Source organism: Columba livia, chromosome 1, assembly GCF_036013475.1.
Source record: "Columba livia isolate bColLiv1 breed racing homer chromosome 1, bColLiv1.pat.W.v2, whole genome shotgun sequence".
NCBI lineage: Eukaryota > Metazoa > Chordata > Aves > Columbiformes > Columbidae > Columba > Columba livia.
In genome coordinates, this window is record NC_088602.1 from 72,885,598 (window position 1) to 72,910,924 (window position 25,327).

The 25,327-nt window shown below is 39.1% G+C and overlaps 1 protein-coding gene across 3 annotated transcripts in view; it reads right to left on the reverse strand.

Moving 5' to 3' along the window:
- DCBLD2 (discoidin, CUB and LCCL domain containing 2) overlaps window positions 1-24,405 on the reverse strand; it is a 47,729-nt gene extending 23,324 nt beyond the window's left edge. Inside the window, exons 1-3 of one of the 3 annotated variants that reach the window (XM_065062391.1) lie at window positions 23,792-24,405; window positions 5,965-6,192; window positions 315-452 (exon numbers count right to left, since the gene is read on the reverse strand). In XM_065062391.1, the coding sequence (XP_064918463.1) occupies window positions 315-452; window positions 5,965-6,192; window positions 23,792-23,900 (475 nt within the window). In that variant the 5' untranslated portion in view covers window positions 23,901-24,405. Of the gene's footprint in view, window positions 1-314; window positions 453-3,178; window positions 3,324-5,964; window positions 6,193-23,791 lie in introns of those variants that run through there. The other 2 variants (XM_005506681.3, XM_065062397.1) reach the window with 2 other exon arrangements.
- Window positions 24,406-25,327: the final 922 nt, after the last annotated feature.

The following is a 25,327-nucleotide window of genomic DNA, read 5'->3' on the forward strand; positions in this document are numbered from 1 at the left end:
AATCATAGTTATCTTGATTACTACCTGAAAAAATGCATTTTGTCCTTTCTTCAAAGCAGCTCTTTCATTCATAACAGATTCTTGCTCTTCTATCCAGAGTAAGCTTTGATACCATTTCTTTAAAACTACAGTGACTTAAATAGTAACTGAACAGTCCAATTTCCTACGTAGAAGTACCAGGAAGACTGCATTAAAAGTCTCAGTTTTCAGATGTTACTTTGTGAGAACACGGGAATGAATAAATTAGTTCTGTGCTTTTACCATACAGTTCTAATTCTACGTGTACAGAAAAAGTACCAAATTATGATAAATACCTGATTTGTCAGTGGTCGAATAAACGGCGAGAAATCCACGTCCAGAAGTGTGTATTCCACTCATGAACTGTACTGTGACTTCATTACCTTTTGAAGTAATTAAACCATCCATTTGAAAGCCAAACCCACAGTATTTTCCTATGGAGAGACAGGGGAGAACAGACATGGACCAAAACCAACATAGGTAATAAGCATCTTTTTACTTGCAGCTTAAGTTCACATTACTTCTGGCATATATTCAAAAACATGTGCATGATAATAAATAATGTAGTCTGTGTCCATTTAAAGCAAAAGGCAGAGTATGGGTATCACATTTATTTTGTCACTGTCAACAGGTGAGTCTCTCTCATACCCTCAACTCTTGCAAATAGATGCAGCCTTCACCTCTAGGCACACATAAGCCTCACGGTCAGTTCTTCAAAGACCATAAGAAATCTGTTAAGGATCAAGTTAGGGCAACAAGAATCATCTACAGAAGCAAATGAGAAAAAAGTCCTTCTTCTTCCCTCAGCTTTTGGGGCACCACTTCCTCATCGACTACTTCACAGTTTCTGTCAACTACTTTTCTTAATTTTGAACAACAGCATGCATGATTCACTGCACTTCAGCATCAACATACAAGTGTATGTGAGGACCATTTATATAAACTGCCAGTTGGTTCATTTTCTGTTTTGCTGCACCTATAAAAACCTAACAGAGGTTCCGCACCTGGATACTTCTCTTGCCATCCAAAATGACCAAAAGCAATACATTTTAAACTAAGATGCTAGAATCTGCAGACGTTGACAGCATGTGTCCTATGAAGTCCTAGAATTACTACCAAATGACATTACCTGGATGAATGGCTGTTAAACAGACCCAAGTCAATATTATCCAGTCCTACTAATTAGAAACCTTAATGAAATACTGATCAGCTTATTAACCTGGTAAGAAAAAAAAAATCTTCTGTTCTATAGGCTTCATTCAGTGTCATAAACCATCTATAAGCCTATTTAAGATTCTGCAGTGGATAATCACCAGCAGCAAATGACACTGCACGTTTTTCCATTTATCATTCATTATTTGCTTTCTTGATAATAAGTATGTTATCATATTGTAAAATAGCAAAAAAAGAAGCCAAACTCCCTTCTCAACTGAAGGCAAATTACAATACTAAAGTAGAGGGAGTGGAATAACATTACTCTGCAGGAATAGTTCTTCACAAATGTAACACAAACAAATATAATGCTTATGTCAAATACTTTACAAAGTGAATTGCACTCTCAAATACTGCTAAAATAATTAGAAGTGTTCCTGTTCTGACAGGGGGATTGGACTAGATGATCTTTCGAGGTCCCTTCCAATCCCTAACATTCTGTGATTCTGTGATTATTCAGAGCTTTCTAAACACTGTTTATTCAGATACGTTTTTTAAAAAGCAAAGGTATTGTTCTAATTAATTTCACAATGAAATTTAGAATGCTTACCTCAATTTACTACTTAAACTGTTTATCAGTAAAAGTTACAAATAAACAAGTTCCCTTTTAACAGGGCTCCACATTGATCCTATGTTTTGCTTGTGTCAATGATTAATTGCATTATGATCAACCGCATAATTTTTCCAGCTATCACTTTATTTTTTTAACCTTTGTTTTCAGCCACTGGATCCTGTTACACAATTGACCAACACGAGAGTCCTCTTGAGGTTGGTCAGACTGTCCTCAAGATATCGTTTTTCATCTTCTTTGGGCAAATATACAGGGTAAGACATTTAAATCTAGCCTGGATAAACTATACAGCGCTGCCTGCACCATGGAAATACAGCCTTTAACAAACTGTAGACTGATGCACCTTATGAATCATGGCAAGTCACTTTTGAGACAATATGTATTTTTTCTAACTCTTCCCTGGTCTCTTGCTGGATTTTTAGCAAACTTTTTAAAAGGCAGGCAGTAGATACGGACAAAACACAACTGCCACGACGCCTCTGTCAATGGTATGTGCAGAAGATGTCTGTAGATATGCACTGAAGGACTCCAAGTACTTCCATACGATAACATTACAGCAGAAAATGGAATTCCCACAGCAGCTTACGTTCTCTGCTCCTATAGATCTGTGCTTACATCGTATGTATTAAATAAGTATATCTGACTGTAGATACACAGTGACTTGAATGCGATGAAATCTAATACAGAAGAGCTCTAGATCTTACTTAAACCAAAGAGAAACTTAATACCAAGGATTTAAATCTTCTTTTGAAGGCTTGGAATTAGAAGCAGCCCTTAAAAGCTTCATGAGAACCCTTCTCTGTTTATGAATGAACAAATCCATTAACAATTTTTTAAGCTAATCAGCCAATTTTTAAGTCATTTTGCATTAAAGTCAGTATCACTGAATTTCAGATGTTACACAATAGAAATATTTTTATGTTAGACCACGTCAGTAGTCTTGAATGGAAAAACTTAGGAAAAATCCAAATTCAAATCCAAAAATCCAAACAAATTCAGGTCACTGTTCAATCTCTCCAGTGTTTGTTTAATCTCTCCAGTGTTTGTTGCTTCAAGTATGAACATTTAAGAATCTGCATCATCTGTATCTGCCACTTTTAGTATCACTGTTTGTTGTGTGATTTCATTTATTAAGAGCAGAACAACACACGCATTTGCGCAACATACTGTGCTATTACACCAGCTGGGAACAGCTAAAGTCAAGAGAAACAAATGAAGTAGAAAATTTACTTGAACCCATTAAGTCGCTAGTAAAAGTGAATAATAGACTTATCAGAACTGGACATTCCTTGCCATTTAAGGACTTGAGCATTTCCTATTTTAGGCCAAGTCTGGCTCAACGGCTCCAAGCACATACTTATTTTCACACACACTTACCTAGGTAATAGTTGGAAAAGAGGGTTAACAAAGCTAACATTCCTCTAGCCTCTTTATAAAAAGACTCAGTTTAGTGGGATCAGCATTTCACTTGCACAAAAACAATATCAGTGAAGTAAATCTCTCTCTCTCTCCCTCTCTCTCTCTCTCCGGATTAAAGCTTTAGGAAATAAAATAATCTGCAAAATAACAACTAATTTTAGTGAAGGAAGACCAACCATTTATTTTGAGTTTTATACAAAGTAACCACAAGGGTCTTAAACCCCTAGATATACATTGACATAGATAATGTCACACTGCTATTTGAATAAAACCCTGACTTAAAATCACTAAATTTATTTTGTCCTCTTAAAGAGGGCAAAAATGAGATTATGAACATTATTAGAAAAGGGGGAATATTCGAATTACACAACTGTTGTTAACACCACAAAGATGAACGGCTCAAATCAGAGTTATTCCATATAAAAAGAAAGACATTTTACTTAAGATGTATATATACAACTTTTTTTTTTTTTTTTTTTTTTTTTTTTTTTTAATGAAGCTTCTGATAATTTTGCAATTCCCTCTCCACTGCTTACAACAACTTTGCCAGCTACTAGCAAATGTCTGGGGGAAAAAAAAAACAAAACACACTACACTGGAGTTTCCTTTGAGAATCCGAAGAACCAAAGATTATTATAGGATCAGTGTTGCATTTAGCATCTAATCATTGTATGCATTAACAAAATGCAGGATGTTCTGCTATCATTATTATCCATCATTTTTCAGTACATTTTTAGGATATAGGAATTCTGTCAAGAAGACAGACATTTACATATACTTTAATAACAGTAAAAAAAATGCAATTATTTAAGGACAACTACATTGAGAATACTCTGGCATTCCAGAGAGCTCATCTGCTGGGCAACAATGGTGAGCATACTTGAAATGAGCACATCACCAGAAAAAGGGACAATCAGACAACTCTCTCCTTTACCACTTCTGTGTTTATATAGTGCCTGTACTCCACCCCTGTACTGAAGATTTGTATAGCATTAAGGAGAATCTTAGCTGTGCTTTCAAGCAGTATTATCTGTAGTAAAGTTACTATTAGGTTGGTGTAAAAGGAATTGCAATTTTTACTTTGTTGAAATTTGCTGTTTGATAATGGAATACATTCTTAAATAAATGTGGTTATGTTATACATCATTTTAATGTGCTTTTCTCGCTTTTTTTGCTACTGGCTTGTTACTTGCTGTTTGTTTTTTATTTATTTTAGATTATGGAAATTATGTTAGACAAAAAGCAAATCCAAGTTATTTTCCTATTTGAGTTCAAAATGTGTTGTAAAGCAGCAGAGACAACTCACAACATCAACAATGCATTTAGTCCAGGGAGTGCTAATGAACATACAGTGCAGTGGTGGTTCAAGAAGTTTCGCAAAGGAGACGAGAGCCTTGAAGGTGAGGAGTGTAGTGACTGGCCAGCGGAAGTTGACAACGACCACTTGAGAGCTATCATTAAAGCTGATCCTCTTACAACTACACAAGAAGCTGCTGAAGAACAAAACATCAACCATTCTACAGACATTCAGCATTTGTAGCAAATTGGAATGGTGAAAAAGCTCACTAAGTGGGTGCCTCAGGAGCTGACCAAAAATGGAAGTGTTGTCTTCTCTTATTCTACACAACAACAAAACATTTCTTGATCGTGCTGTGACATGCGACAAAATGTGGATTTTATATGACAACCAGCAATGACCAGCTCAGTCACTGGACCAAGAAGAACCTCCAAAGCACTTCCCAAAGCCAAACTTGCACCAAAAAAAGGTCATGGTCACTGTTTGGTGGTCTGCTGCCAGTCTCATCCACTACAACTTTCAGAATCCCCGTGAAACAATTACATCTGAGAATTATGCTCAACAAATCCACGAGATGCACCAAAAACTGCAGCGCCTGTAGCATTGGTCAACAGAAAGGGCCCGATTCTTCTACAAGACAATGCCTGCCTGACTGCACGTAGCACAACCAACGCTTCAAAAGTTGAACGCATTGGGCTACAATGTTTTGCCTCATCAGCCATATACACCTGATCTCTCACTGACTACCACCTCTACAAGCACCGCAACAACTTTTTGCAGGGAAAATGCTTTCACGACCAGCAGGATGCAGAAAATGCTTTCCAAGAGTTCATCAAATCTCAAAGCGCAGATTTTTACACCACTGGAATAAACAGATTTATTACTGGTAAAAATATGTTGATTGTAATGATTGTTATTTTGATTAATAAAGATGTGTTTGAGCCTAGTTGTAATGATTTAAACTTCAGGGTCCAAAACTGCAATTACTTTTGCACCAAACCAATAAAACTGGTGCCTGATGGCTGCTTTTCCCCTGTGGTGAGGTATACACAGCTCTCCCCAAACTTTTGCAGGGTTTCCTTGATATGTAGCTCAGGAAAAACACAACTCTGATTACAGAATTACTTAAATTCTTTACCTTATTTGAGATTCCTGTAAATAGTAAAAACTTCCTTCTTTTCGTCACTTCTCATAAGACTCAAAATCCACACTGTACAAAACAGTGTATAAGGTACTCATGCAAGGTCTTACCCTTCCCAATATCCAACTGAATTATACCAGTTTTCTAGGGCTACAAAAAAAGAACTAATTCCATAGCCCAAGTAGTTACTCTATGCTCAGAGCAGGTAAACAGGAAGAAATTTTAAAAGTAACAAAAGTACTAACAGTATCTTCCAAGTTCTACATAACACAGCAGCTTTCAAATATTAATAATAAAAGCTCCTACCTATCTCTGTCCTGGTGGGGCCAATCCCATTGTGAACTCTTAAGTAACTGGAATGACAGGAATCTGAGTCATCAATATCAAAATCACCAAATTTGAGCTGAATTTGCCGTCCAGGCTTTACACGAATTTCCCATTCACAGACTGTGCTATTGGGAGAGGTCTGTGGGTAGTTTATCGAAGCAAGAGTTCCACTTTCAGGGCCCAGAATGGTGTGTCCACATCCATCACCTACAAAAGAACAAAAATAAATCAGGTATGCATGTTCATCTTCAAAGCTTCACTGTTCTTTTAGTCATCCTGTTTTCCACCAGTGGTATGAGCTCTGTTGATTTTTTAACCATACTAATCATGACGCAAGAATACACCAAGGTGAGTCACACGCAGATGAAACAACCATTGTGAGAAAATATCCTTCAATTAATGTTGCCTAATGTTTAACTCCTGATCATAGGTGACCAGAGAGCTGCTGCAACCTCCTCCATGAGATAAAAATTCATCCATAATGACTTAAAAAATTGCACAGACACTACAGAAAGTGTCCCTGCTATTTTAAGTTCCCTCAACACCTATGTACAGAAGAAAACAGGTTCTGGAAAGGAGGGAGAAACCCATCAATAAAGTAAGATCACATCAATTTTACTGTTGTTACTGTACTCACAACATGATAAAAAAGAACAGAAGTGGAAAGACAATGGAGAGGAAATACTCTACTGAAAATAACTGCTAGGTCTGACCATCACACCACTAGTGCATTGTTTTCTATGTTAACACCATTTTAATGCTGTAATTAATTCTTACAGCTCCTTAGAGAACATGCTCAATTTTTCTGGATTTGTACAACAAGTTAAATTGTAACTCCAACCCAAAGCCCTCTATCTAACATTTGAGTGTTAATTTTTAACAGGAAAAACAATACTAAAGACAACTTGTTTAACAAGTGGAAAAAACACCACAGTGTATTCTCAAAATCAAATTATAAAGAGTAAACTGATAAATCTATTTACTCAACATGAATTTTCCCAGCATGTAGTACAGTAAGAATTTGTGTGTTCTTTTGGAAATATGAATGTTCTTTAAGTAACATCCACTATCAATGGCTCTTTATAAATTACTGTATCGAGATCAAACAAAGTACTCCAGAACACAAGGACACATCCAGCAAAATTAACATCTGCAATCACATATGCCCCACAAAATAAGGCTCATAACACCTCCAACTGCTTTTTGTTAGCACTGGAAGCTAAAGCCTATTTAGAATTTAGGCTCATAAAAAGAGTAGGCCAGGAACAGCATTATCATTTTCAGGATTTGACACTAGAAGGTCCAGAGATCTTTTGAAAGAGATCTGTACACATTATCCTAAAAGCAATCAGGACCTTTCAGGATCTTGAGGAAAGTAATGTAAGCAAGAATAGCAAAGACAAAAATAAGATTAGATATATTGCTAAAAAATGTCTTTGACACTGCTAAAACAAAATTTATTATCTGTAGGACCATTTTACTCATGCCTATGTATACAGTTCCTGCTAAGTGATTATGACAGATTTAACATTATGGCAAGATTTCACACCTAGACATTCACAATGATCAACATAATTTGTATTGACAAATGTCAGTTTTGACAGCTAAAAGTGACTGTAGTTCTTCTGCTAAGCATGAAAAGTAAGGTTTAGGGACAAAAATTCTACACATATTTAAGAATTTTAACTAAATTTCAAAAGTCTCAAATTTATTTCATGCAAAACTGAATGAAAAAGTAACTCTGATGCACTGAAGTGACATGGGAAAAATAAACTGTCGTATAATACTCAACTAGTGTTAACTTACTTGTGTTTACAAAAGCACCTAATTTCTAGTAACAAAACCTATTCTCTTTATAATCTGAGCAAACTAGAAGATTGCTGCATGTTTTGAAAGCTAAAGTGTTGCTGGTATATACAGAATCACAAACAGATGCAAACTGCAGCTTTTTTTCTTGCTTATATCAAAATGATGTATCTTCTATGGGAAAAGGTTACTGGAATTAACTGCTACAGTAAAATCAAAAACTCTATTTGTAAAGCTGTTGTTAAGCAATGTTTTTTCTCATCCAATTTTAGAAATCTGCTTTAAAACACTTTGTTTCATCCCACACAAATATTTCCATTTAGGTGACAGCTGATAAATTACTTTCCTAAATTACTGTTGTTCTAATACTTAAGATACAATTGTCCAGTGTTACAAAGAGGTAAGTTAAACCGTATGTTTTGTGTTTCATTTTAATCCTGGTTTCTTTCCAACAGCATGTTATAAACCTAAGTGTAAGATTTATAATTCAAAACCTGTATGGCCATGGTTTATTACCAAGTAAACTTCTAGATATCAGATTCCTCATTAGTCACAATAAACTTAGCAGTCAAGACAGACTCCTTTACTAGTAAACTGGCTTTTTCTAAGCAAGTACTCACACACATTACAAAATACATGGAACTTATTATATTAGCAACAATAAACCCAACAAATATATACTAGGTCTTTATTTGTGATAATATTTGTGGCCAGTATTTCAAAACTCTTCATACTGTAAATACATAAATTTAATTTTCCACGTAAGCAGCAGTCTGGCTTAGGTTATATCCTAAATAAAAACAAACGGCCAGTTAACCAGTCCTGTGCTTTTCCTATCATGTGACAGGGGTGAGCAACTGTTTACTCATTTATAGATTGAAAATATTATGCAGATACACTAATACAGCAGCCTTTTGAAGATGAAATCATAGTAGCTTCCCCCATACAGGCAGATCCATTGTACTGAGCGCATTTTAAGGAAAATGAAAATGTTTGCACGATCTAGATTATTTGGTAGTTAATTATTTCTCATTTCAATGGGCCTGTTATTGCAATGCAGTAACCACATAAATGCTACTACTTATAACCAGGAATACCAATAAAGCACATGATTATGTATTTTTGATTCTTTCCCACTCTTTTGCATCTTAAGCCTATGCTGCTGGAAGTCAAATACAAAGGAAAGCTTGGGTCTCTTCTTTGACCGAAACTGTACATTTCTCCAATTAAAAATAGAAAATATCATGACTAACATTCACTTAAACCATCCTCTTCACCAGTTTGCTGTTCAGCTGTCTCAAGCATGAAACAAAACCAGCATTGCATTTGTATGGTGAAGAGAGCATACCTTTCTGATGAGAAAAGCAAAAGAACACCAAAAACACTCTTACATGTTTAGGTGACACAATGCAAATAAAATATTGTAAGTTTTAAAAAGAACTCAAGACTTTTCTTTTAAAGACATATTACTAAGAAATGCCAAATTTCCCCTTGAAGCTAGGAACAATAAGTCTGGTTTCGAGTAGCTAGATATTACAGAAAAACCTTCTAATCTGTCTCACACAATTTAATGGAAATGCAAATATTAAAACTCCCTTTTGTTGTAGGCTTTCTTGAAAACATGCAAGGCAAAAATACTTCTCTAATCTTTCTACACTAAAGAACCTGCTGTCAAATCACACTAGAAAGAAATGGAAAGGAAAAAAAAGTGCTGAACTGCATCTACAGCAACATCTTACTGTGAAGCCAATTTTTTAAAGAAAATAAAACTGAAAATTGAAAAGAAATGTTCAAATTCTGACTGGACATTTTTAGATCTTATTTTGTTGTGCATTTCACTTAAGTCAGTGATAGCAGAAGTGCCAGACACTTGATGCCTGAAGAATTACCATTGAAGGATTACCACTGCACGTTTGGCATGCAATATACAGTCTGCCAAGGGCAGCAGCATTATTCAGGAGCTATTTAGAAATTTCTAAAAGTCACATTTCCAGTGAAACTTGCAGAGCAATGAAACCTCATTTTATTTCATTGGTACTATAAAAGGGTAGTTCTTGAGCCTCTCTTTGTAAAAGATTTATAAATCCCACTGATCAATTCCAGAGACACGCATATATATCCTGTATCAGGGGAGCAATCTGCAATACTCATCAATTTCTCCAAGAAAAAAGAAAGTACAATTCTTTGAACTACGGCCACATACATAGCGCATTAGCTATTTCATTCATTTGGAAGGCATTAATTAAGTGCAACAGAATCTTTTGCAGAATCTTAATCTGTGTGCATGAGACTGGAATATCTGAGAAGACATAGAGGACACAGATGTCAACTCCTAAATCAATTATTCTTGAATGGGCTGACAATTCCTTTTGTATTTATGCAGCTGAATGGGTCTCTTGCTTTCTTTCAGCCCCCTCTCTCACACAACAAAACTACTGTGCTTGCAGAAGAGATGAAGCTCTTTGCAGAAACACCAGATCACCTGCACACACACATTACACCTGACATTTGCTGGAAGGTCTGCAGATGTGCATTGAATTTCGTATGTCCTGAGGACCATGTTCAAAGCAAACACGAACAAACTCAGCTCTTCACCAAAACTTGTGTTAGAAACATGGGCATCTCTTGAAAAGCTGGTAGGGGAAAGCAGACTGCTGTCATCAGAACCATTCATCTCTTCTGCAGGCGCCTTCAAATACAGTCCGGATGAATTATCCTGACAGGTTACATATGACTCCCAGGCTATGGCATGTTGATGTCTGATGCAATCACGCAGATGATTTAAAATGATTTCTCATAATCAGGTTCTTTACATCAACAAAATACAGAACTTGAACCAACACAAACATACCAAAATGCATTGGATAAGAAGGAAAACGTGAAATTTAATAAAATGAGAGGATACTGCACGTGCAGGACTGCGCACTAAGTACTCTATTAATAGCCACAAAAAAAGATTAATTATTCTTTATAGTTGTTGAAATTAATTTATCAGAACTTTTTCCCCCTGAGACTGGCTGCTGTTAGTGACTGCCAATCTTGTTCTCACTACCAAAACATGTTAAAAATTAATCTTTAAGACTAGAGAATGCATTCCCATTCCTTACTTGGAGAAGAGAGAACGATAAAGACATCAGACAGCTTAAGATTACAGTCTATAAGGCCTAACTGACGCATATCGAAACACTGATGTCAATTTTAACACATGGCACTGCCTTTTGAACAGATTCAGTTTAACCAGTGAGTTTCCTGAGAAGATTTTACATATATAAGCTATCATTTTCTGAAAGCTTGTGACTCCATACAAGATGCAATTAAATTTTGCTTAAGTAAGCAATGACAGAACTAAATCTATTAGTTGTGTAAGCAAAAAGGTATTTCAAAGCATTCATTTTAACTTCAAATATACAACTCTTTCTGAATCAATGCACTACTATTAATTTCTCCTATGCTCTGCATTTCCCTGCTCTTCATTAATGTGTCACTAAAGATTCTGCATCTACTTTTTGCTTTCCTCACTGTGGGTGAGAAAGTTTATACAACCAAGAAAACAGTTCCATGAATAAGAAACACTGAGGAATTAAGGCCACCGAGACATCAAATTCTAAATAGGTTTTTCAGGTATTGTCAAATGACCTTATTTGTGTGTTCCAAACTCATTGCTGTTTCCAGCAAAATCCACAGAACTGTTCTTCAGGACGGAATCTGCTCCTCTATCAGAACTTATTTTCTTAACAAGCCACCAAACACACAGCCCACCTTCACCTTGATGCCATTTATTTGCCTCAGTAACACACTGGTTTGAGCATTCCAACCCATTACAGATGTTTCACAACATAAAATAGCCCACACTTCCACAATTGAGGCCAGAGCTCAATAAACACTTGAAGGCACTTTAAATTAGTGCAGCCACAGACAAAAGCAAGCCTTGTCTGCCTCCTGCTTTTAGCCACTTCTTCTCACACCCTTCCTGGTACTGGAGGTAAACACTTCTGCAGCCACATGGTAAACCAGACCAGGGACTTGAGATAAAAACAGCTGTTAGTTTTAACCTAGAGCAATATCCCAATTTATTTTAGCGTGCACATGCATCAGTGCTGTCCCTAATGGAGGGATAGGACAGTGTGAGGACAGGGAAACACCAGCAATGGCTTCTTTACCAGCCTGTGTTTGCATTTTAAACAACCTTGAATCCCAACCAGAAATGTAGAAACCATCCCTCCCCTGGGAAGACCAGTCACACAAGAGTGGTGCACTAGCTTCAGGCACAGGACTGGCTGAAGACAAACCAGTGCCCCTATTCATTCCCCCAGCACAGGGTTAGATTTCAGCCAACTCACCTCTCTGAGGCAGCTCATTGTGCAACTGCCAGTGGTAGGGCAAGGAAAGGAGGGCAGGTGGGATTACGGTTGTCTGAGCTTGGATTGATTTACCTGCTGTGGGGCACTCGTAGAAGGGCAATGAAATTTAAGGTTTAACAGAGACAGAAAGAGGACAAAAGGTAAAGCACAATAAGCATTTTGCCTTTCAAAATGTTGACAGCTCAGTATTGAGTGAAGTGGGAGACAGAGGCTGATTCTTGCTCTTACAGCAAAAGTACAAAAGTTAAGATGCCATAACAACAAAATTTTACTGTTTTCATTTACAACACTACCCACATGCTGGGCTAGTGATAATTAGCACTTTATTATTTTCATCTGTACACACAGCTTTTCAATCACCATCTCTGGAAATGCAGTCTTAGCTTTCAGCCACTGAATTTACACAAAAGAGTAATACTTAGCAGCCTTGCTAAATTTAACATCCAAAATATGGTAACATTTTAAAACAAATTATCTCAAATTATTACAGCATCAGAGCAGGTAAGACAATTGCTTCCTCTCCTACCATGTACTAACCAAACTGACTACTTCAAAAGAATAGAAAAGAAAGATCAGCTGTGTAAGACTGTTGCAGAGCTTTTGCTTACAGATGTCAGGAAAATGATGCGAACAAGTCCCCAGGGACAGCTATGACTTGCTTAAATAGCATGCAGGCAAAAGCAGCCTACAAAGACAGACTACCCATGGTGAAAAGTGATTTACATGAGGACTGTGTAAAAGGGCTCTGTGTTCAATGATACATAATGCAGAAGCCCTCCTGATCTGCTGCCCATGCTGAATCGCAGTGACAGCTCATGTTGTATGTTGTCTTTTGTCTGGCACACACAGCTTGCCCGCTTCCCAAGACATATCATTTACTTAGCAATCCGTACCAACACTTTCAGAAAAATAAACACTGTTGTGCTTCAGTGCTTTAAGTGCAGAAACACAGCTGATGAAGGAAATGAAAAATAACACACAGATGGTCATGCAAAAATCTATGAGAACAAGCAGTAGTCACGATCAGAACAGGCTTCAAATCTCTGGTAAGGTCTTCAAACTACTCACCACACCGGGGCTAAATGAAATTTCACAAGTCTTGCATTTGTCAACAGCAAAGCAGCAAAAAATTATCCAATCATACCAGTAATTCACATGCTAAATTAACACTATGGTCACCTTTTTCTCTCTTCTATTACCAGTTCATAAATGAGACCGCACAGCTTACACTGCAGATCCATGGCAGCATACCTTGAACTAAACACTAGCTTTTGTGGTACCTTCTTGCCTTTTCTAACAGCTGCAACTTCCCACTCTGCCTGCTGCTGAGACTTGTCGTACCCTTGTTGAGCTGTACAGCAGTTTCATACCTGGGTTACTACTCTATCTGCCTTTTACTGAGTGAGGGTACAGGTATGGGCCAACAGGGCTCCAACAATCACTGGAGACAGCACAATGGAGAGGATGCAAGGGAGGAAGACAGGGAGGAGAGAGTGAGACAGAAGCAGCCACTGGTAAAAATCACGTTTGGCTGCCATGGAATCAACAGAAACCGGCAAGAAGGAAGCTGATGGTTTGGATACCTGAACAAAAAATAGTGGGGCATCTACATGCTTTCAAAAAGAAAGCCTAAAAAAATTTGGAATTATTTGCACTCTGTAGCTGCACCAAGAACAGTGACTTTAAATATAAATTTCTAACCCTCTTTAAAGTTTTTCATCCCACTGATGAAACAGTAACACTCTACATCTCCACACCAGTATTTCAACCTGCTAGGTGATACACATCATCTTAATTTCTAACACTACTTTTCAGCTCTAATTTTGAAATTACGATGGCAACTGTTGGGGTTTACCCATTGTGAACAACATGGCTTCATTCTGGTGTAATGAAATATAATACACCATCTGTTCTAAAAAGTAATTAATTCCTAATTTAGCTTCGTAGATATTCCCTTAAAAGTAAGATACTTTCACACTTGTGACCTTTTATGAACGCAATCAATAAAAAAAACATGATGTACTACTGAATAATAAGATAATTAACTAGGAATATTACTAAATTTACACACTCCAGACACTCATTTTAAAGTATACAAAAGTACACAAAAGTATAGCAAAAGCATGTAGGGAGTCAGTAATGTGTGAAGCTCCAGTAAAATCTTTAAACTTGCTCACCAGCTTTGGTGTAACTTCTTTAGAGCAAGACAAAAAGGATGCCTTGTGTTATAGAATTGAAGACCTGAAAAACAGCTCTTTAAAAATGAAGATATAAAGGAAAGAAAGTGTTTTATTTGGCTTTTTCAAAGACACTTGAGAAAAAGATAGAAACTGATCACCACTAGACTTCATACGTAAGTCTTCAAACGCATTAATGCATCTCTTTCCGTCCTTGTGATACCGAGACATATTTTGACACCTGCATACAATGGCATAAAAATAGAAATTAACAGATAATGTGGTTCAGGCCTTCCTGGTTTCATAATACTCACAGATTTGTAAAAGAAAAATTAAGCACCAGTGGCTTCTTTCCACCACACTGAAAAAGGCAAGGTGCTTTTCCCCACACCTTAATCATTTTGGAGCAAAGTTAAAATGACCGGATATGGATTTAACTGGCTACAGTCCTGCTGAAGATTCAACAGTTGCCAACTATTAAAACCTTTGTGAACTTGCAGGCAAACATACATGGGCAACATTCTCCACTTATATCCAAGATTACTGTATTAAACTATCCTTTCAGGGTCAAAATCTCCTAACTTCAAGAAGTAACCAAGCAAAATTGCACCACTGTAATTCACCTCTGTTTCCTTTGCTTGCCTATTAGAATTCATCTTTCCACCGGAAGTGTGGAGGATCTTTCACCTGCCACAAACATTTACAATCAAGCAGCTACACGTTGCTTGTCTCGCCTAGTATAGTTAATATGCCACTTAGTTTCACCTCCATTTAAAATTAGAAGTACAACAACCGGATGCATAAAGAGAACTATAACAAAAATGCTAAACAGTTCAGTGTTTCTATCCCCCTCCCTCAATATCTGAAGCTGCAACTGGGTACTGAAACTACTACTACTTCTACTCTAAGAAACAGCAATTAAGAGATCTGAAAAGGTTTCTTCTTCACAGTTAAGCACCATTTGAGGTATTAGGATTGTCCAATCGAAGTCTAGGGAAACCACAAATGAATCACTGAATATGAAGAGAAAATGGCATTTAGGTATGAAAAATAATCAGCTTTTTGCAAATCTGGAATAATTTTACACCATATTTATTTACAAGCTTTGTAAATGCCAGATCAAGATCAACAGTATTAGTGTAATATGACTGACAGCATCACTCCAGGAAGCTTTTATACCATCATCTTTTTTTGACACCAGGACAGAAGTGTTATCTGCTCACAATCATTTACAGAAGCATATCAAGATTTTCAAGTTCCCTTTTCCGCCACTAATAATACTCTTCAATGATGTATCAAATCACTATTTCCCACAGCACTTCAACTAAAGGACAAATAAAATCAGTGTATTATTTAACAAAACGGTTCTATTAGAAGAACTCTGTGGGGGAGAAAAGTTAAAAAAGAGAATCCATGTGGTCTTGTGCACAGTATATCGAGTTCAGCAAGACTGATGATCCAAACATCAGTAGCTGGCAGGATTAACGTTCTGATGGACAGGCCATTTTGCAGGAAGACGGATTCACAGTATTGAAGACCAGAAGGGTCCTTTTAAGAATGATTTCTTGCATACCACAACTGCTTAGTGTTGGCTAGTCATGATTCTAACCAAAGGGAATTTAGGATGTTGCATTAAATTTAACTTTCCAGAAAGACTTGATTTAAAGTTATCTTGAGAGAAGGAATTTTTAACTATTTCTAAAGCTAGCATACTTAAACACTTGGAGAAGAAAACAAACAAAAACCACCTAACCGTTTCTAAGCTGTTCTTAAAAAATACACCTACTTTATTCACGGTGTATGGGTGAATTCCTTATTATTCAATACTACTTTTGCCAAGAATGACACAACTAAGTTCATAAACTTTATTCAGCTCACACAAAAACATTTACTAAAGCAACAGCTATGTATGTTATCATAACAATGGTGCAGAACTGGAAATTTCCTAATTGTGCTACCCTTCAAAAACAAGATGCACGGAATGTCTATTAATAGGACCAAAGTTCATTCAGTTGAAAACTTGCAACTTAATACTTTCGGTAAGATACTAAGAGGTTCTTAAGATCATCAGTCAAATAATTGTAAGAAAATAATGACTACCTGAGTCAAAATGGAAAACACCTATCGTACACAGAGACCAGTGAACAGCCCAAAACGTTCTCTTGTTAGCAAAAACGGAAAGCAAGCACATCTGACAAGTACACATTTGGCTCCCATTTAAACATATTCTGCTTCCAGGAATCTCTTTTCTTCAAAAGGATCTACCTTACTAAAATAATTGCCTATAGCTGCTAAGAATCCTTGCACTTCTACTGGTTCATGCACTTAGTATTATATTTTACATTGTTACTGTGAATGCATTTAAATTGTTTTATTGCTAGGAAGATCAACCCAAATCATAGTCTCACTGCAAAGTCACAACAAAATATTTACAAGTAGGAGTTGTCACTTACTGTCAAAGATAAACACTGATGTCCTTGATTCTCAGGGTACAACTCATCTCACCAAAGTCAAAGAGATGAGTAATCACCGAGCTTCAGCACCCATCAGCTGTTTGCTAGTCTAAGCGTTATAGACTGCTAAGTCATAGTGTATTTTTTCTTATTCCAGTATTTGCAGAGAAAAAGGAATCTAACCAAAACAGAACTAACAACTATAGCTTTTCATATAGCTTTTGCAAGAAGTGCCAATAGGAAGCATCCAAATACCATAAACAGTACCAAGTGCCTGTGTATCAATTCCAAGATCCAATTAACTGAAATAACTGAGATACTAGCAGCTAAACAGGTATGAACTATCTGCCTTAAATTCATTTTTGAAGAGTTTTGCAACCATAAATGTTATCCTTTTACAGCTCTTCAGCAAGGGAAATTAAGTGGTTATGCAGTGAAACAACAGAAATTCCATGTCCAGAAAGAAACAGCACAAGTTAAATGTTTCTTATGCATCCAAGGGTCATGGTTTGTTTTCTTTTCCAAACACTAGACAAAGAACTCTTGAAACAAAAGCCATTTTCAAAAATCAATGCTATTCTGTGGTCCAAATGTCAAATCACTGTCACATTTTCAAGTATATTTTTAAATTCAAATAACACAACAAGTGTTCAAATATAAAGCAACAAGCACAAATATAATATTAATAGCACAGCTCAAGTTCTTTGCCTCCAATAATGGAAAGCAAAGTATGAAGCTTAGCAAAATCTGATATTTCACAGTCTTACCGCATTAATGAGCAGGCTTCACAGACAATAACCCAACACTCTGTACAAAAAAACTGCACTGAAAATTTTTTAGATCCATTTTAATTCAAGATGCTACATGGCCTTTTATGTTAACATTACAACTATTCCCCCTCTCCACCCTTCCTAACCTCAGTTTAGTAACAAATCCACAGTCTGTGCTTGGACAGTGGACTATACCACTATTTAAAAAAAAAAGGATGACAGATCCTCCATAATATTTTGTTGAAGAAATTAATCTAAAAGCAATGCTTAATCAGAAAATGCAGGAGGAGAGAGAAATCCTTTAACTACAAAACAAATTCCACATAATCCTGACTTGTTCCCCAAAGCACAGGGTGCAGCTACAAAACAGGGGTTGACATGCAACAGCTTATTTAGAAACCTTTCAAAATATGGATAAAATAACCAATACAGAAAAAATTTGCCAATAGGTTGAGCAGCAATTCCAGCAAGGATTAAATCTGTAGTGATGATTATCTGAGCTATCAAAGCTGATGCATTCAAGACAGCAGTTAACTAGCTGAAGACTGAAGCTATACAGAACAGCAATGATCACATTAAAAACCTAATGCAACATTTCCCGGAGTATAAAGCAGGTGTCAGAATTGCAGGAAAGAAGACAAATTATTCTCCTCTTACGTGAATAACATTAGAGAACATTCTTCCAAATCCTGAAAGCTGAACAGCTCTTTTCAGTAGCAGGAAAATTATTTTCCTAAAGACTGCACTAATATGCTAGGTCACTGGCTTGAGATGCACACAGTAACAGCATACAAGCTTCGGAAAGAATATTTACATTAACTTTTTAACAGTACCTCAGATATGTGATTTTTTTAGCCATGTACATACACATATGTGTGTGTGTGTGTATGTATATATATATATATAAAACCTACATTCATTGTACTGCTTAAATCTAAAGCAAAATGCAATACATTTTAGAATCAAGTATGAGAAGTCCAAGAGCATTTATACAAAATGGTGATTCAGAGGAGTGGACTAGGCTGGCACGACCTCAACAGGCTCCCAAAAATGAGCTGAGCTGAACAGGATCAGTGCTGCAAGGCAACCTCCCATAAAGGATGGCTCTGCAGAACATGTGTGTACCTTCTGCCCACCAGACCCTCTTAACCACTTCAAATTAGCCTTAGTAACTGGAGGAGTTAAAAATAATTTTGCTGAGATTCTTGTTTTCAAAAACAAAGAACTCTCACCATTTTTAGGTATATACTTCCAATACCAGCTCCCTTTCCCCCAGGAAGCATTCCTCCACACAACTGACTAGAGCACTCTTCCTCCTCCCTACATCTACCTTCAAAGCGCAATGCAGAGGAGTGAAAAAGAGCATCAGAAAACTTGAGTCAGCAGACATGTTGGCTAAGCCTGGCAGAAACTTACACCCCAGTCTTGAAAAATTTTTCCATACTTCTCAGCACAAGGTTGAAGGGGATTTGCCTCAGGACTCCTACCTACAAGGTACCAAACCCTGAATCCTTAAGAGTATGCATACTCCCCAGATGCATCTTCAAAACACTCTACATTCTTAAGTAAAACTGTCTGATTAGCAAAATCAACTAGTTCAATAGAGCACTGCCCTCCCCATTATAAAAGACTAATTGTAAATGTTAATTTGAGGGATAATAAACACTTCATTCAAAGAGCTGGGGGTCTTTTTAATCAAAATAATTCCTTATGCGTTTTGCTGTGACTCTCTTCCTCCCAGATGAGCCCAGCCAAGGACAATGGATACAAAGGGCAATGAGACACCACCCAATCTAATTTAGCAAGAGTAGAAAATGGCATTTGTATGAAGGGCAACACATGATGATTGCTCATATGGCAGATGGTTTTGTGGTAGAACTTTATATTCACATGCCAATAGCTCTCTGTCGTAGGAAAAAGACACCTGCAATGGGCTACCTTGGCACCTGCAACACTTGCCAGTTCCTTGTTCTAGAAGGAAATAATCTCTTCCAGAATATTCAGGGAGAAGCTACAGCCTCTCTCCCTTCCACTTGCCCAGCTGATGGATATGTAGCTAGAGCCACCTGCACTTTGCCTGCTTCCTTCTCTCCAAATCAAGCCACCTGCCTTCCAAATCTATAGTTGGAGGACATTGTTAGACCCTTTTAGGCTTGAAGTTCACAATTGGAAGGTTATCTTAGGGACCAAAAGAGACAGTTATTTCCAAGTCTGAAACAAAGTTTAAGGAAACAAATTCACAGAAACCAAGTTCGCCAACTCACACAGCTAGTCTTAAACCTCCCACCTGTCCCAGGAATTTCTGAACTCACCATCCTGCAAGCAAAATGCAGTACAAAGGCACCAAAGCACCCCTGTACAGTAAGTGGCTAGGAAGTCACAAGAGTCGCTACAGGTGTTTGTTTCAGCCACCACCATCTGAACGACCATGAGCTATTTCAGGTCCTACAGAATTCAGAGGCGAGGCTAATGGATCAGCACGTGCCTAAATCTGGACTGGACACAGTCAAAGCCACCATCGTCTACCAGCTGGTCAGATCGAGAAGCAGGGGTGAGACCAAGAGCGCTCTGGAAAGAAGGGGAAGGCACCTAGAGGAACTTAAGAGGAACAGGGAACACATAACTGATCCAGGAACAATGCAGTTCTATTACAAAACACAAAGCCATGGAAAAATCATTTTATTAGACTCAATACACACAAAGCCATTAGTTCTTTCAGTTAGCTTTTCAGATCATGGTAACTCAGCACCATACAATCAAAAAATATTTTTCTCTACTACACTGAAGCAAAGATTTTTAAGCTACTGTGATGAATCACTTCCTTGTACTTTCTTCAATGAGGTTTGAGTATGTAAAAACATCCTTATGAGTTGGTATTTGTTTAGAACAAAATGTGCGAGTTACATTCAAAAACAAGCATCCAGAGTTCATTTTTTTTAAGAAGTTGCAAAGAAATCTGCTTCCAATCACTTGGGTATCCATTTTAGAATCTGAAGTTTATTTTTAACTTAAGGCTTTATTCCAGTTTCATATGCAAATCAGTATCCACTAGGAATCCCAACAGAGGACTACCAAACCACATGTGTGATAACCAAGTCTTCGCTCCACAGACCTTACAACCTTCATACCTTCAAAATAACTGCGACATTACTCAACTTCTATTTTGATAAAAGCTAAGCAACCATTTCCCTCTTAGCTATTTTATAATGTTTCTCCACTTTCAAAAAAAGGTTAAACTTAACCAACAAAAAGGCCATACTGAATTTATATCAATAGCTGAACATCTGTAAAAAGCACTGTTTCTCAAAATGAAATCCACAAAGAGCAGGAAGCTTATATGGTGCTGCCTTGCTTTCATTCACACCTGCTTAATTACATGAAAAACAACTAAAACACTTCAAGTATTTTTCAGATATCCTTGCAACCAGGACCTAGATTAACTACAAAATTGTTTCAAAATCACAAGAGCTGACTTGCACAGCCATCAGCTGGAGAATCCCTGATGCATGAGACTGTATGAAACGCAGCATGGGGTACTTCTCTGTTGAGTTTTTTTCAATGTTTTTGAAGGTGTTCAATCTCATACGAAATTCTCATATTTTCCAAGACAGTAAGATGCTCAAATTCATGACTTTGACCAAAGAATGTTAAATTACGTATACTGAATGATTCTCAACACGATAGGCTGTAAAAAAATCACACTTGAATCCTACAAGACAATGGAGAGGGCTATTAAGCAAAAAGCATATTCACCACAGCAGTACCTGTACTTTCTCATTCCTCAGTTTGCAGCTTTCTGGAAAGGGAGGAGGAGGAGATGAACATTTGACCCAATATTCAAAACAAGTTTCACATTGACCAAAACCATATTGTTATTTTTAAATCAGTTCATACCAGGGAGGTACTCTACAGAGAATCATGTGAGAAATGAAAACACTTGATCTTCAGACCAAGATTTAAATGCCATGTAGTATGTAAGGCTTAGAGCTGCTGAACAGTGGAAAAGAAAATGAACAGTTGCTTATTAACAGAGGATCAGTCTCCCTAACATAACAAATGAGGCTAGGTTCCTACATAGTATCACTTACTGTATTTTTATAAATGAGCTTAAAAGCAACTTTAACTCTGGAATTTGCTAAGCCTTGGGTACTTCCATTGGCAATCAATATATTCTCATTGAAGTCTGTGCATGTATTTAATACACTAATTAATGCTGTGCTTGTATTTAATACGTTTTGTGGAGACCCTTCATTAGTAAGGCAGCCGTTTCATTTCTGTATGGGATTCCTTACCCAAATTAGAACTATGCCAGCATTTAAAGATACAGGATATGGGCTCCCCGACCTTCTCTGGAATAAGATAAATGAAAATATTTTGGCAAGGAAACAGTCCCTCACAAGCAGAACTTTTCTTAGAAGTTCCAAAAGTTTCTCGTACTGAAGAGCATTGTATTCGACACCAGAAACTCTAACCTTAAAACAGGCTCTGCGTTTTGTTACCAAATAAAATTAAGCTTGTCAATAAAGAAGCTCCCCTCTTGCTCAAAAGCGAGACTTCTGCACAAACTTCTAAGCTTTAACTAGAGGGACACTGTAAACTGAAAATCTGAGTAGGAGCTCTTCAACTGCTGCTCAGAGTGCAGAAAGATAAAGCGAACAGCATACCGAAAAGCCTGCTGCCCACACAGTCCCACTTCTTGCTGCATGGTCCCACACCCTCTATCACACCTCTGACCACTCACTGAGCCAATTTGACTCAATAATTATTACTCTTTCCCCCTCCCCCAGTTCAGTTTTCTCCTAGAATAACAAAGTCAGTCTGCTCACCAAAAGGTCAGACAAGTGTCCGGTCAAGTGATGCTCCTACAGCATGAACTAACACCCTGCTGTTGCTGCAGCACCCTTGAAAAAACTAAATGTTAAAATTGCCCAGTTTCCTCCCAAAAGCAAATAGGTCTTCTCCTCTTCCATTATAAATTAAAGCAAAACCAAACCAGGTATGCCAAATTATTACTAACATTAGCTTCATATGTGAATAGGAATATATTTAAAATTAAATGCAATTACATGGAAATAAGATTAAAAGGTAAGTCAAAATGACCTTTTCCATTAAAAAAAATTAATTGAAATGTATGCTAGCAGCATAGTGCATAGATCTCCACTTCCCTTTGTGCACTTAAATACAGCATTTGCACCATTCAAATATATTGCCATCTCTCTTTGAGACGTACAGAAAGAGAAAGTTACGTGAAAACAGAGTTGAGTTTCCACAACCAAGCAAGACCAGTGCAAGAGGCAAGCGGAACTGAAAACCATAAAACTCCTCACAACCCTTGTATTGACAGCAGTGAAAGTTTCAAGATGCTGTCAAAACACTCGCTCCCACGACTTTCTCCCAAGCATATGATCAAAGTGACAGTTACTGTGGCATCCTCTGATCTTCTGCCATGAAGTGACCAAATTGTGCCTCGTAATTTTCAAAGTGCTAAAGCCTAACCAGCAATTCCACCAGAGCAGGAGAAATCTTGCCAAATTAAAAAACAAACAAACACAAATAAAATATCCAAAACCCCTGTCTATCACACATTCCGATTCCAGACTCTCACCCCCATATACGCTTCTACATACTCTCGAGTGCATTTAAGCCTGTTTTTCACAGCAAGCAGAATCTCCCCTTTATCCACCTCCTGGCTCACACCACTTCACACAGAGCGTACGGAGGAAACACCCAGGGGTCCCCCCGCGGCTCGGGCTGCCTCCCCCAGAAATGGGATGTTGTTCAAGAATACAAACCCGAGCACACCCTCCGCCTTCGGACTGCCCTTGTGCCCCAAATCTACCCCCGCAGCCCAGCGCCTCCCTCCCCTATCCCGTCGGTCGCTCCAAGCCTGAATGCAGCCCCACCTGGAGCCTGAGGGGCGGCCCGGGCCGGGCAAACCTCCCCGCACCTGGGGGGCGTGCGGGCCGCCTGAGGGACCCCCCACGCTCCCCGACAGGGCGGGCAGTTCCCACTGAGGGAACGGGGAGCGAGAAAAAGGGGGTTCCAAGAACAGGGCTCTTCTTTCGCCCTTTGTTGGCCAGGGAGGGGGCAGGCGAGGTGCAGGACCGCATGCCCCGGGTGGGAGAGAAACCAGAGGTGGGGGCTCCCTCTCCCCGCAGCCCCGGAGAGGGTTGGTTTCCCTCACCCGCCGGGCAGCAAACTGGCCCGCCGCCGCCCTGCCCACCCACTCTCTCACCCACCTTTCTGCGCTCCGATGCCCCGTGGCAGCAGCAGGAGGAGAAGGCTGAGTTGGAGCAGCGAGGCCGCTTGCCGGGTCCCCGCGGGGAGCGGCCGCCCCGGGCTCACCATGCCCCGCGGCGTCGCCAGCGCAGCCGGCAGTCCGAGGGCATCGCGGGCTGCGGGGCGGCCGGGCCGGGCCGGGCCGCGTCTCTACCCTGAGCCCCGCGGCCGCCAGCGGGACGCGCCTGCGAGCCAGCCAGCCAGCGCGCCGCCAACCGCCGCCAACCGCCCCCTGCAACCGGCCTAACCGCTTCCGGGTGCGCCGCGCGGCCCCCGGCGGCTGAGGGGCTGCCCCGCTTCCTGCCGCCCCCCCGCCCGCCGCCGAGAGGCAGCCCGGGGGAGCCGCGGGGGCCCGGAGGCGGCTCCGGCTGCGGCCCCGCTGAGCGGGGGCGTCCCCTCCCCGGCCCTAACCGCGCCCTGGGCGGGCGGGCAGCGCCTCCGGGCCGAGCCTGCTTGAGGTTCACGGCCCCGAAACTGAAACCCTGGGAGTCAGCCCCTAAATTTCCTCTTTATTCCACCTCCGTCCTCCTTTACGACTTGGCTAAGAATATATATATCTTTTTTTCTTTTCCCAAAGTAGAGATTAAGTGAGGCAAAATTGCCTGGAAGAGCAAAACTCCTTGGAAACACGAGTATTGCTGTTGTTAATAGAAGAGGATACACTGATGTCGTCGATCTCCACACGCAAATGCAAATTGAGCACTCAGAAAAGCAAGGGAGTGGCTATGAAGTCCCAAGTCATTGCAGTTTTAGCTCTTGTCATCTAGCTTTCCAACACTTACAGTGTGTAATGAGAGAGGCTTGCTTTAGGAGGCTAAATCCACCCATGGGGAATAAATAGTTTAAAAAAAAAATCTATCAAGTCTTACAGTCAAAAGAAGGCAACATAGCACCTTTGCAGAGACTCAGAGTAGATGTTACCATACTGAATTAGTTCCCCTAGGTTGTCAAGAAAGCATATTTTTGGGGAAAAAGCACCCTAAGCACTGGCAGGATCAAAGAATCCCCTGTGTAATACCACCATTATCATGGAACATGACACATTTTTCAGTGGTAGAGGAATGTAATTTTCAGATGCTGATGAAACACCGTGTCCGTGCTCCCACAGCCGCAGTCCCAGCCCTGCTTCCTCCCAGCAAGGTCGCAGGGACAAGGGGAAGGGTGGGAATGGCAGTCACACAGATATCATTTCACATTTCTTTTCAGCTTCATAACTGAATCCTTCTCAGCTCTCAAATGACCACGGACGCTCTCACCACAAAGCAGAGGGGACTCAGAACTCCATAGCTTCCACAGATTAGCCTCTCAGGCCTCATGGTTCACCCTTTCTGCTGTGGAAGGGCTGTTGCAAGTCAACGCCATGTCCTGGTGGTGTCCAGCTCCAGTGGCTCCACTGTAAAAAGCATCTTAGGGAATAAACCATTCTCTGGTTCCTCTCCCAAACAGCTTTGTGAACAGATACTGCTTTCCTGGCCAGTGGTGTCCGGTGCTGGCTC